Raw genomic sequence first — 13,298 nt, 5'->3', positions numbered from 1 at the left:
GTCTCCAATTCCACATAGAGGACTTCCTGAAGAAATGTGAATCTTCAGACATTTTAATGTGTTGCAAAAAAAATAAATAAATATGAAAATTTACAGTTTGGCCCACAACCCAAGGTGTGTTTTGGATTTTGCCGCCCTGTGCAATTGAGTTTTACACCCCTGAACTAGATCTTTGGTTATTAATATCAGGGTATACTTTTGGGTTACTTTTAGAAGCAATACACATTTTTAGGTTATCTTATTTTAACCCAGTTTAAGTTTATTCTTTTTTTGAATAATATTTCTCATTCCAGAGTTCAAATAACTCATCAAAAAGCCTCAGAGCAGGGTTATTTTTTTTGTTTTTAGTGTACAGTTAATTAAGCTGTGCAATTAACAATATTTGTGATTTTTATTACAGTTATCATTATTATCATCTTTACCAGTAAGAATTACAGTTGTGGCAAAGACAAAAAATGGTCGAGTAGGTAAACATCCACCTATCAGTTTTCTGAACCCACTATATCCTTCTCAGGGTCACGGGCTTACACTCTAGACAGGTTGCCAGCCTGTCTCATGCAATCTCTCCCACATACAGTCATAGGAGGAAGGAAGCTGGAGTTCCCAGAAAAAATCGGGCAGGATTCGAACCAGAAACCTTTTCGCTAACTACTGCATCACCATGAATAATATTATATTAAAAAAAACACTTTTTTTTTATTTTTATTTCCACTGAAATTTGATTGAAAGCCAGCTTACCCCACACCATGAAACTACCTACACCATACTGAGGCAGGTTTGCTAAAGTACAGTAAAATACTGAGTTATTGCGAATGTATTTCCTTATCCTGAGATTGAAAAATAATAATAACAATAAAATAAAAAGTAAAATTATTTTTAACTCGCTCTGGGATGAATAAAAATACTAAAATAATGTTTGTGGGATCATAAAATTTATTCTTAATGAATTATATCAAACGAGAAAAAGCCATAAATCCATCACTTGCGATGCCACCTTAAGCTCGCTCCCGTGTGCGCGCTCCCGTGCGCTGCGCGAGGGGTTGTCGGCAGTGAGATCATGTGAGAGTCCACGCTGGAGAAAGTAGGTTAGCAGGGTAGACTGAGAGGAAAGCAGGCAGAGAGTCACGGCGCTGAGGGGGGCTCCGAACACCGGGACTAAATCTGTCAAACGGGAACAAAGTTGATCCAAATTTCGGTTCGTCTGCGCGCAAAGGAAGGCTACGATGCAAAGCGAGGCGGCTTCATTCCCTCTTTTATTTTCCACGGACTTGATCGAGCGATAGAAAGAGGAGTTTCGGGCACTTTCGTCCTGCTTTGATTATCATTTTTTTAATTCAACCAGATTGCAGCCAGGAGTCCGGGTAGTGTTTTTTGAGCCGGTTTCCTCTGGCTCCGGCGCTTTTTGCACCTCTGTCCCGTCACCTTCACTTTACCCCATGTAGCCGAGCCTCCGCCGCCCTGCCCACATTCAAGAAAACACCAAAAATGAGAGGTAAGATGATTTTATACCGTGATAAATCAGTGCATGCGTGGCCGAACTTGATCGCAGTGTGGTTTGTGGGGGCTCGTAAAGCGCGCACATGTGTGCGCACAAGGGGGGACTTGAGTGCGCCTGCTTTCCTCCCAGTGCGCACTAATCCCTCCTGACGGGATTATGGCCGCGCGGAGCCGCGGGCTGCATGCTGAAGGCTGAAGTTCAGCGTGCTGTCAGAAAGGGCTGGAAACACGCAGATCTCATGAAAAGACATTTTAATTCCTCCATTTTTTTATCTTTATTTCAAATAAATTAAAAATATGAATAATTTAGATCAAAATCAGACTATAAATCGTTGCCTAAAATTGTGCGGGATTTGGGGGGTTTGAATTCACACGGTGCCATTTTGAGGTTATTAAAGAATAAAAATAAAAAAATTGTGAGTCATAGTCCACCTGAGAGGGCTGTGAATGTTGCCAAGGGATCCATAAGAGTTATGCAATGAGAAGAGGGAGGGGCTTGAGCGCTTGTTGTTGTTAACCAAAACTGCAATTATGTAATAGATAGGTTACAAGATCTTATTTTTTTTAAAAACAAAATCAAAATCTGATTTATTTTCCTTCTAACTGTGCATGTTCATGACAAATTATAATTAATTATAAAATTATTGTGCGTAAAATGTTAATTTTTTAGATCAAAATCCTTAATAAACGCACAATTAACCATTTTAATAGACTTTTTTCTGCTTAATTGAAAAGGTGAAGTTCAATGTGAGGATTGTGGTGTTGTTGTGGTGTGATGCTGTGCCAGCATGGCCGACTGCGTGACTGTTCAGAGGGAGAACGCGCTGGCTGTTCCACTGACCCAGTTATGTCGGCCGGCATTATGCAGCGGAGGGAGGGGGGATGACTCTGGGAAGCGTCGTGCCGACAGACGTGCATCACCATGTGCGTTTGCAGGTGGGCCGTCGCTGACAGGATCATCTTGAGGAAGAAGAAGAAAAAAAAAATCTAATTAAACCAGCAAATTAAAACCAGTCAAATCCAAGGTTTTCATTAAAAAAGCTTAAAAAAAAGTGCGCAAAGCCTTTCCTGGAGTGGAATCCCATTTTGTCAGTGGGGGAGCTACAACATTGTATATGGGGGCAAACATTTGAAAGATTTCAAATTGTTTTATTATTGTTATTAATATTAAAAACTGACTGGGTAAAACTATACAGATCCAACAAATTAATTCATCTGTCAATAGTTATGATAGACCAGCTCTGTGGCCTTGTGTTAGAGTGTCCACCCTGAGATTGGAGGATCAGGAGTTCAAATCCAGGCCAAGTCATACCAAAGACTCTAAAAATGGGACCCAATACCCCACTCATCATTAAGGGGTTGGATTGGGAGGTTAAACCACCAAATGGTTTCCAAGCGCGGCTGTGTCTGCAGCTCACCACTCCCCCAGGGATTGGGTCAAATGCGGAGAACACATTTCACACACCTAAGTGTGTGACAACTACTGGGACTTAATATGTGAGATTTAACACGATTTGCCAAGACTATTCTCTTAAAAAGTAAATAATTTGGCATGGAAATCCTAGCTTAGATGTGCCAAAATAAACAATACAGGGGCGTAACAAATAATTTGAGGGGCTCAAAGGGGGCTAAGCTTTCTTAAAGAAGCTTCTAGTGATGATTTTTCAATCTATGTCAAATAATGACATAGTAATAAAGTTACTTCCTGTGCAAAATCCCTCAAGCATCTCCATATTTATTGTTTATGTGAAGGTATATTTTGATAAGAATTATCTGCAAACGTTTTCTTAAAGGAGGAGAAAGCGGATAGATTCTGCATTTTCTAAAAGGAAGAAGAATTAGAGGGGGGTGCTTCGGGGCCTCTGCTGGAGGGAGGGTCCCTCTCTTTCAGGATATCCAGATGTAAACAAACCGCTTTTTTTTCTCCTTTTAGCCAACAGAGCCAAATATGCATGTTTGCGACACAAGCTGCCTCACGGAGAGAAAATGCATCAGCAACGATTCCACCACCAACTTAGTCATGATCAAACTGTTTAGTCTCTCGGCTCTGGCATGCAAACACACTCTCCGCTCTGATGTTTGGACCTCTGACCCTTTTCTCTGGTTCGCCGTGCTGGGCAGCCTCCTGCACATCTGCTGCAAACTGTATTTCAGGCTCCCTGAAAGCTTATAGGACCTGTGCGAGGAAAGTTCTTGGCTCTGTCCTTGTCTCCCCTCTGTGGGCCTCCGCCAGGCCTCCAGGGGTTATGCATCTTTTACAGAAGAGTCCACTGAAAGCTTCAGCAGCCACACTGATCCAGTGTGGCCAGTTAGTGGGGCTGAGTTTAAAACTAAATCGAGGAAAACTGATCTTCAACTAAAACAAACTGTGTTTAGTTGATATTTAATATTTAGTTGATATTTATTATTTGTCTTTAAAGCAATTTCTTTTGAAAAGACAGCTTTTTAAAATGTTTTTAATGTAGGAACTTATCATTTTGGTATGGAAAAATGTTAATCTTTGTTCTGTTAAAATCACTAGTTATTTGAAAACCTTTTTCATATTGTATGTTTTAAAGGAAATAGGAAATAATAATACAAAAAAATTGCATACAAAAATTGGGATCATTGCCAAATACTAATCCGATTTTAAAACAAATCTCAAATTGACACTTTTTTTAAACTTTTGATTGGTAGAAAAGCTATTTAGTTGCCAAATGTGCATTTTATTAAAAAAAAGTTTCCAATATGAACGTATTTGAATTAGAAAGTAATAGAAAAGCAGATTTCTACTCAAAACATGCAGAAAAGTTCATGGAAATTCAATTAATGGATTTGATTCATCAATTTCTTCATCCTAAATGTGATTATGAATCAAATTAAATTGTAAACAAACTGTCAATTAAAATGGAAGAGACAAGAACAAACCCCAGTTTAGCATATTTCTAGGTAATAAAATAATGTAAAGTGTATTTTTCTTTTGAAATTTCATGGGTAATCTCTATGGAAGAAATAAAAGAACGTGTGTTGATGTTTTGCATCAAGTGGGCAGTCACTCATGGTGGAAAAAAACACAAATATTTATGTTAATGCAAGTTCTAGAAACATTAAATAAAGAATTTATGCATAGATTGTGCAGATTTTTATGGCATTGGAGTCTTTTATTTTGGCACACTGACACACTTACTCGTTGACTTCCTTGTGAGACACAAAGAAGAGAGCCTTTTATAAGTCAGTGATTTTCCCTTTGCCTCTCCCAACCCCTCCCTTAGCCTTTGTAGAGATAACAAGGTTACACATTTAGCTGGCTGATAAACACTGTGAGGCCAACGTGTTTGTCTGAGCCGTTAAAGCCTCCTAGTGTGTTTAGTTTAAAGGTTTGGGTGTGCCGCACGGCAGCGCAGCTCCAACACCTGCTCCGCTCAAAGTTTTTTCCATTTCTCAGAAAGCCATTGTGCTTCCTTCGGACAGGCATTTCTGTAACGTGGCACAATGTGACAGATTTGAGCCTCTTCGGTTTGTTTGCATTCTGTCAGCAGAAGCCAGAACGGGTATTGATCTCTTTAGAAAGCCTACTGTCTCAAGAGAGCTAAAGGTCAGAAGGCTTAGGCTGATGTAGTTGCGCAGGTTGGAAGGGATGTTTGGGGTTAGAGGTAAATGGTTTTTTATTGGTAGTTTGGCAACTCCTGCTCAATCTTCATCAGCAGCGCCGACAGTCAGCAGAATTTTAATGAGATGGGCTCCAAACTGTCAGTTTTATACTTTGAATTTTTATTTTAGACATTATTTTTTAAATGACTGCAAATGCTAATTTAAATTTCTCAATTAGTTAAAAATTAAAGTGAAAAAACATGCATACAAGGTAATAAGTAGCAAAAAAACGTGCCAATTGCTAACTCAATTTTAGCTCATCGTTTGGTGTTTTTCTGTTTAGGCTTCACAGAATTCTGTTCGATTGTTAAAAATGTGATTACTACAGATGCACAATGAAGAAGATTTCCCAAAATAGGAAAAATGTTGCCTGTTGTGTGAGCTCAGCAGTGCAATTCAGAAGAGTTGTGCAATTGTGTAGCGTTTGGAAATCGCGCTTCCTCCTCAGCCTTTGCTCCTCCAAAGCCTTATCTTTCCATCATCCTGGCTGAGTTGGAGCTCAACATGCCTCAGCCTGGCAGGAAGTCAGTTCATGTGAAGCACGTTGGGAAGCTACGCATTTAGTTTGAACCAAAAAAAAAAAGAATCTCTTCTGATTTAGATTGATGAATTGAAATGTCATTGGGATTCCTGGAGGGCAGTACCAGAGGAACAGTGAGAAGCTATGTGCGTTTGTAACTGCTTGGGGTGGGTGTCTGGGTAATTCTGGCTCTCGGCGAAAGACGAGAATAGAACAGGTTGAAGCAGAGGCTTAATGTCAGTTGTGTGGGGGGGTGAAGGCCTCACTGTCAAGTACAGTATGTACCATTACAGTCATACCACATATGGTTTCTTTTTACTTAAACACTGCCATGTTCAGGGGTTATATAAAAAAACACATGAATAAAAGGCTTGAATTCATCTTTCCTGTTTGGGTTTTGCAACATCCTAAAAGCAAATATCTTTACTGAAAGCCCTGGTGTTGACATATTTTGCGGTGAATTGTTTCTTTCCACCTTAAAACAGAGAGCGGGATCATGCTTTTGACTCACTCCTCCATCTCGCTCTGCAGTGGGAAAGTGTGTCAGTGGGACAGACCGTCCACATGGGCTGACAGGCTGCAGCGGCGGAGTGGCGCACGACTCGGCCAATGGCGCCAGAGCAGCCAGCGCCTCGCAGCCAGTGGGGAAAGAGGGGGCGGGGTGTCGGTGTTGCTAGAGTGAGCCCGTTTAATGAGCGCCGTGAAGAATGCTCACAGACAGGAGTTATATAATCGAGAGGGGGAGGGAGGGGAGGAAATTCAGGGAGGGCGAAGCAGGGAGGAGGGAGATATTTTTCCATTGCATGCCTCCAGCTGCCCTCATCAGTTGAAGTATTTTCGTCAACAGTGTTTGAGCGGAGGCAGACGAGGGTGTCCTTAAAGAGGAAAAAGAAGTGGAAAGTTGTGTTTTCCACTGCTCGGCACTGAAACAAATCCTCAGCAGTTTTCCAAACGTGGCCGCTCGCAGACAGACGGCCGCTTTATCATGATAATGTCTGTTTTTAACCACCGCAAGAAGGGGATCTTTGTGGAAAACATCACATGTGCGAGTGATGTTTATGCAGTTTTGTCACGCTGGGAGAACACACAAACACAAGCAATCTTGGCTTCCTCTGTTTGTTGGAGAAAAATAAAACTGGATCAGTTTTTCACTTGAGACACAGACAAAAAAAGACTTCAAAGCTTCATAAACCAAATAAAAGAAACTCAAAAGAAGCCTTTCTCTAACGAAGAGATTCTAACACACCTCTTGTAACAATCTGTGGTTTTGTCCACAGGGTTCCTGCAGAGGACATGCAGGGTGTAACATAATAACTCAGCATAATAGAAATGGTTAAGATGCCTTGTGGCTACATGTACTTCCAACAAAACCTTTAATACAGTACGCCAAGTTTCAGGTAATTTGGAAGCAGGAGACATTGGGATTTTTCAAACTTGATGAAAGGATCCATGGTGTAATCTCCAGTCTGTGAAATTGCTGTGTCACATAGATAAAGCAAACAAAAGAGTCTGGAGCAGGCATTTTGTGTTTATCTACTTAGGAAGGAGTCTTTGCGGTGGCTCTAACTCTTCATTGATCTTCAACGTAGGCCCTTTTATGACAGATCTTTTAGTATTTAGGCACATTTTTCTATGTGGGATGGATAAACAAATGTTGCAATTCCTCATTTGATCAGCGGAGACCTAATTTTAAGAAATTTCCCATGGACTCCAAGTTAGCAAGACTGACTTTACACCCAAAACCAACAAAAAACAAGTCTGGTTTCTAGTGCTGGGTTGATAAAATCAATTAATGGAAACAAGCTTAATAGATCAATAGCCAATACATATGCAGAGATCAATCAACTGTATGATGCTAAAGTCTACTAGCTTAATGCTATAAGACGGCTAATCCTAACGCTCGGTCGGCCTAAACATACATTGCTGACTAAATAAATGTCTTAATGTACTCACAGGTATGAATTTTCCAAACTTTTAAAGGACATATGTTTTTAAAGTAACCATTTGTGGTCTAAAGCACAGTTTTTTTTTTTTTTGCACTACCTCCTTCTTCTTCTGGAATAAGGTGTAATGCTATGGCGCGATCGCCACCTAGTGGCCAAACTGAAACGCCCTCCAGGAGAGTCAGAACAATTGGAGCTTCTCCATTTGATTAACCATGTAACACTGTATATTGTTAACAGTATGTCAATTTTATAATATTAAAATAAATATATTCAAAACATTTATAGATTTTTAATTTATTTCTTTACAAATATGTCTACATGTGTAAACCGTGTAAATATATTTAGCGTTCCCGATAACTACCAAATCATTTTAGTCCTACTAAAGCTCACATTTTTGCAAATTAGGGGATTGGATTCAACAAAACAACTACTTTACTCCATCGTGTGCAGTCACACACTTTGGGAACTACGTTAAGAGTCTTTTTTAACCATTCAGAACCCTATGACTATCGTCACACATTATGAGTTTCAAAGAACTTTAACTTGTTGTCACCTTTCGGCACATCCCATCAGGGGTCTCCACAGCCAATCAGCATTCACTGATTTCATTTGGCAGAGATTTTTGCAGAAGTTTCCTGGCACAACCCTGTATTTTACCCGGGCTGGGGACTAGCACAAGCGGTCCCCCATGTGGCTTTATAATTAGGCATGAAGGGTCTTTCCTTACACTGGATTTGACTCATTGCGACTTATGGGAAGTGACCTCTTGTTTCCCGTGTGCGAGTCCTACAAGCAACAAACGGAGCCATCCAGCCACTTCCACAGAACATTTTCTACCAATGGACAAAAGAAGAGACAAACATCCTAGAGTTGTTTAAACAGCCCAATAAGTTCTGCTGATCCGGTCATCTGACCTGGCTCTATCCTTTTTATAACCAGCTTTAAACAGGAAGTTACTGTTGCTTCTGCAAAGAGAAGGAAAAGTCTCAGCTGGGTCGCCTCAGGGGGAAGCTTTTTGCCCCATCTGAGGTCAAAACCGCACCAAACATTACCATCTGTGAAACTCAATGTTTGGTTGAGATACTGCGATTGGTACTCGGGTTTTCTCAGAGTAATAATCAGCAAACAAGGCCAACAAATCACAGCTGCTGTTCACTCTGCAGATGGTGTCCTTGTGCGTTATCTGAACCACAGATGCCGTTGAGACTTTGAGGTGTGGGACGTTTTTTTCTGACCTGTCCTGTCCATGTTTGTTTCTGCCCTTACAGCCCAGATTGAGGTCATCCCCTGTAAGATCTGTGGGGACAAGTCCTCAGGAATCCACTATGGAGTCATCACCTGTGAAGGCTGCAAGGTGTGTGGAGGAGGCCGAGATGTCAAACACATGGTCACTGAGTGTAAAAATAAATAAATAAGGTTTTTGTTTGTTTGCATTTAGGGTTTCTTCCGTCGCAGCCAGCAGAACAACGCCATGTACTCTTGTTCTCGCCAGAGGAACTGTCTCATAGACAGAACTAACCGGAACCGCTGCCAGCACTGCCGTCTGCAGAAGTGTCTGGCTTTGGGCATGAGCCGAGATGGTAATTCCAAACAAAAAAAAGTTTTTTACACACTAATACTTGTTAGCACAAAAGTGGGATCACAGAAGGTTTTTTATTCTGAAAAAGTATGCATCTGTGAATTGAAATATCCTGTCTCTGCAGCCGTGAAGTTTGGCCGTATGTCAAAGAAACAGCGTGACAGCCTCTACGCCGAGGTCCAGAAGCACCAGAAGTCCCAAGAGTGTGTGGGCTCTGGGGGTGGGGGCTCCACCACCCTATCTTTACCCCGCGACGACGGAGTCTGCAACAGCAGCACGGATGAGGCCGAGGAGGGCCTGAGTCGATCCTACAGCAGTGGAGGCTCCACCCTCAGCGACCTTGACGATATCGCGGCGCTGCCCGACCTGTTCGACCTGCCCCTAACGCCCGAGGAGGCCAGCGAGTACTGCAGCCTGGAGCTGCTCGGAGGCGGAGGAGCCAGCACGGGAAACACCTCCTCATCTTCTTCCTCCTCGTCCTCGTCTTTGTCCAATCAGAACTCCCCGCAGCAGACCATGCTGGACACAGCGGACATAAACGGGTTCCAGCTCCTGCACCCGCTGCTGGGGCGCAGACGTCCACTGCTGGGCCATCTGCCCGACGACTGCTCAATATCAGACCTCGGTGAGACTAAAAATAACAAACCAACTTCACAACTAACTCTGTAGTCACAATAAAATACTTGTGAACAGGTCTTTTATTTGGCTGAATTTCATTAAGGCTGGACTCTAAAAGGTTTTCTCATGTGGTTTAAATTTTTCACCTTAATTCCCTTCTTTGTGCTCTCCAGTAAGCAGATAAAAACTGATCACACTTAATTCAGTTAGAGGAATATTTCTGCACAGATTATTAAGTTATTCAGCGCAGTTGAGAGATATCATCTTAGTACAAAAGTTTTAAATGAAAAAAATATAGTGGAAGTCTTTCTTTGGGATCTTATACAGTTTAAAGCTCACAAATAAAACAAAAATAAGCTCATAAAACTGAATTAAAGAAGAGCAAATGTAATTTAAGAGACAAATTGAATTAAATAAAAGGCATAGGCGAAGGACAAGGGCATGTTTTGTGAGCGTTTTAGCATTTGCGCAGCAAAGCAGGAAAAGAACGACTTAATTTGTGGAACAAATAGGCAGCAAGTAATAATAGGAAATGAGCAGAAACAAATTCCTTGCTAATGAGTTCTGATAAAACCATATAGGTTTGTGTGCAACTTTATTTGCATTTTAAAGGTGGAGATCTTCTACTGGCGGAGCCTAATGAAGAAATAAATTTGTTCTGAAAAGCAAACAGATGTGAATAGAAAGGTGTAAATATGTTCTGTTAATTGTTGGAGGTGCAAAATATATTTTTTTTATTGACCTTGTACCCCATCTACAGAGCACACTGACTTTGTTGCGTTTTTCTGTTTTTCAGAGCACATCACTCAAGGTATTGTTAAGTCTCACTTGGAAACTTGTCAGTACAGTGCAGAAGACATGAAAAGATTCGCCTGGGTTCAGTACACACCCGAAGAAACAAGGGTCTTTCAGAACAAGGTAGGCAACCCGTCCAGCACAGATAAAATCCCTGAGATCAGATTTCGTGAGAAGATGAAAAGCAGCAATGAAAGAGAAAAAAAAACAGTCACTGACGTCAGTCTTTGTAGAAAAATTCTGGGTGAACCACAGTGTTGACAGTCAACAAAACTGAGGTTAAGTTACCATAGCAAAACTCCTCAGAGAGAAATCTGCGTGGTTTGACTTGAGCAGGGACATGGCGGAGGAAATAGCCTAACCCTCTGTCCGTCTCCTCTTCCAGTCAGCTGAGTGGATGTGGCAGCAATGTGCGCTCCACATCACCAACGCCATCCAGTATGTGGTGGAATTTGCCAAGCGCATCTCTGGCTTCATGGATCTGTGCCAGAATGATCAGATTATATTGCTCAAAGCAGGTCAGTGCAAACAAACAGAACTCCCAGTTATCTAATTCAGATGTATTTTTTCTATGTATATATTAAAAAAATCACTTTTATTTTGCTAACTTGAGCTCTTTCCTGTTTTCTTTTGTCCCCAACCTTCTATCTTTGCCTTGTTTTGACATTGTTTGCTTATGTTTTTAAAATTATACCCTGGGGAACAAATATACAATTCTGGACACAATATTTGTGGTATTTTTTGTGTATTGCACAAAATAATGCGACATAAAATTCATATATTGGACAATGCGTTTACTTCTTGTAAATGGTTTGAACTTGAAAAAAAAATCTTGGTGGATATTTGTTTTATCCTGTGGATTTTAAAAAAAAATAATGGTTCAATATTGTCTTATATATGCCTAATCTGGAACAAAATTATTTACATTTTGTTGTATTTCTTTGTGCATGTTGGAGTATCTTTGGCCTTTTCTGCCTTCCCGCTTCCTTCTCCTCTATCTCCATCCCTCTATGTCTATTCCTCTGTCTCTGACTGCCTTTCTAGGCTGCTTGGAGGTCCTGCTCATTCGCATGTGCCGCGCCTTCAACAGCAGCAGCAGCACCATCTTCTTCAATGGAAAATTTGCCGCGGCTCAGCTCTTCAAAGCTCTCGGTAAGGCTGCAGCTTCGTAAGCTTTGAAATATTCAGAGGACCGGCACACTCCTGGGCGTCTGAGGTTTCTCCTGTGAGCTCGGGATCATATGACTCTTGTAGGCCGGTTGGGCAATCTGGAATGATTGTTGCATTAAATCTGTGCTTTGACAGCTTACAAACACACATCTGCAAGTCATTATTTTTGAAATAATCTCTGAACAACAATGCTCCTTTGAGGGAGCCTGAATGTAACCATTCACTGCCTGTCTCTGCTGTCACAGAATGTGGAACAGCGCACTCTAGTGGGTAAACTATAGACATGCACGATTGACTCGCTTTGTTTTTTGGTTCAGCAAAGACAGCTAACATCTTTATTTTGCTTTTCTTTAACACAATTATTAATCCTGTGACTTCTATTACATCAAATAGTATTGACAGAGATAAACGGTTCACTTCATTTAAGTGTAATTGATTTTTCACTGTGAGTAGAAAAGGAGGCCGTAGTCATTTCCTTGTATCAGTGGTCCGAGGAGTTCATGGGACAGTTGGCACCAAGCTACAGAGGAGAAAAAAAAACCACTTTTTTTTCTGTTTTCTTTCTAATCTGATTCTGAAGGAAGTTTTATTTTAGAAAAGTACCAGATTCTCTGCACGACATCCGACTCATTCTTAACACGTGTCAAGTTCCTCTGTCACGTACCAAAAATACATGCAGTCGTTTCTCAAAGCGGCTGTGCCAACCGCTAAATTGAAGCCTCAAGCTAGCAAAGTTAACAAAAAACAAACGTATTTGGAAAGTTTTTTTTTTTTTTTTGCAGAAAAGAGCCAGTGAGGAATAGGGCTACCACAAATGATTATTTTAATAGTCGACTGATCCCTGATTACTTTATCATTATTTTTTTTGCTTGATTGGTCAACTAATCAGGAAAATCTTAACCATCATTAGCTTTAAAATTGAAGTGTTTAAGCTATATGCTAGCTAAAAATAAAGACAATTAGGGTGATAGTTATTAAATCTTTAATGAATTATGCAGCTTTTTCCTTCATTTGTTTAGGTATCTGAAACAAAGGAACTATTTTTCACAAAAGATAAAGTTTTGGTCTCACTGACTCAAATATTACTAAAGTGCATTTTGCGGTGCTGTGTCAAATTGTGTGTCAAAGACAAATGCAGCAGTTTAAGTAGTTTAAGATTTTTTTTTTTTTTAAAACAACTAATCGACTAACATAGTAGTGACTAATCAACAAATCGTGGCAGCCCCAGCGAGGAAACAAAGGAAGAGCCTTTGATTTCAAAATAAAAGAAAGCAGCATTTACCAGACAAAAGCCAGGAGTCTTCACTCCAGATATGAATTTATTGTGAAAGCTGCTCTTATAAGATTCAGCAACCAACTGTCTAATATTATAAGAATGCTGCTATTAAAGTTGTTCAAATGGTGGATTCACATTTATTATGCTTTTTTTTTCTTTTTATATATCCATCGCACCTTAAAAGTTGGACGAGGTTAAGTTGGGGTCCGATTTTACTTACTTTATTTGACAGTTATGGGAAAAATGAGTTTCACATTGTAATGGTTC

The 13,298-nt window shown here is 40.5% G+C and overlaps 1 protein-coding gene and 1 long non-coding RNA gene across 2 annotated transcripts in view; one reads left to right on the top strand and one right to left on the bottom strand.

Annotated features, from left to right (window-relative positions):
* Positions 1-1,013: 1,013 nt before the first annotated feature.
* LOC112147602 (nuclear receptor ROR-beta) overlaps positions 1,014-13,298 on the top strand; it is a 17,051-nt gene continuing 4,766 nt past the window's right edge. The window contains exons 1-7 of the mRNA XM_024274119.2: positions 1,014-1,492; positions 8,862-8,947; positions 9,032-9,173; positions 9,297-9,797; positions 10,587-10,708; positions 10,971-11,103; positions 11,630-11,737. Of these exons, the coding sequence (XP_024129887.1) occupies positions 1,486-1,492; positions 8,862-8,947; positions 9,032-9,173; positions 9,297-9,797; positions 10,587-10,708; positions 10,971-11,103; positions 11,630-11,737 (1,099 nt within the window). The 5' untranslated portion in view covers positions 1,014-1,485. The remainder of the gene's footprint in view (positions 1,493-8,861; positions 8,948-9,031; positions 9,174-9,296; positions 9,798-10,586; positions 10,709-10,970; positions 11,104-11,629; positions 11,738-13,298) is intronic.
* The window catches only part of LOC112147611, a 20,089-nt gene continuing 8,495 nt past the window's right edge, over positions 1,705-13,298 (bottom strand). Inside the window, exon 3 of the long non-coding RNA XR_004949424.1 lies at positions 1,705-2,457. This is a non-coding gene — a long non-coding RNA (uncharacterized LOC112147611). The remainder of the gene's footprint in view (positions 2,458-13,298) is intronic.

Source organism: Oryzias melastigma, linkage group LG17 (genome assembly GCF_002922805.2).
Source record: "Oryzias melastigma strain HK-1 linkage group LG17, ASM292280v2, whole genome shotgun sequence".
Lineage (NCBI taxonomy): Eukaryota > Metazoa > Chordata > Actinopteri > Beloniformes > Adrianichthyidae > Oryzias > Oryzias melastigma.
Note: the sequence above shows the minus strand (reverse complement) of the source record. Positions and strands in the feature narration are given on the sequence as shown.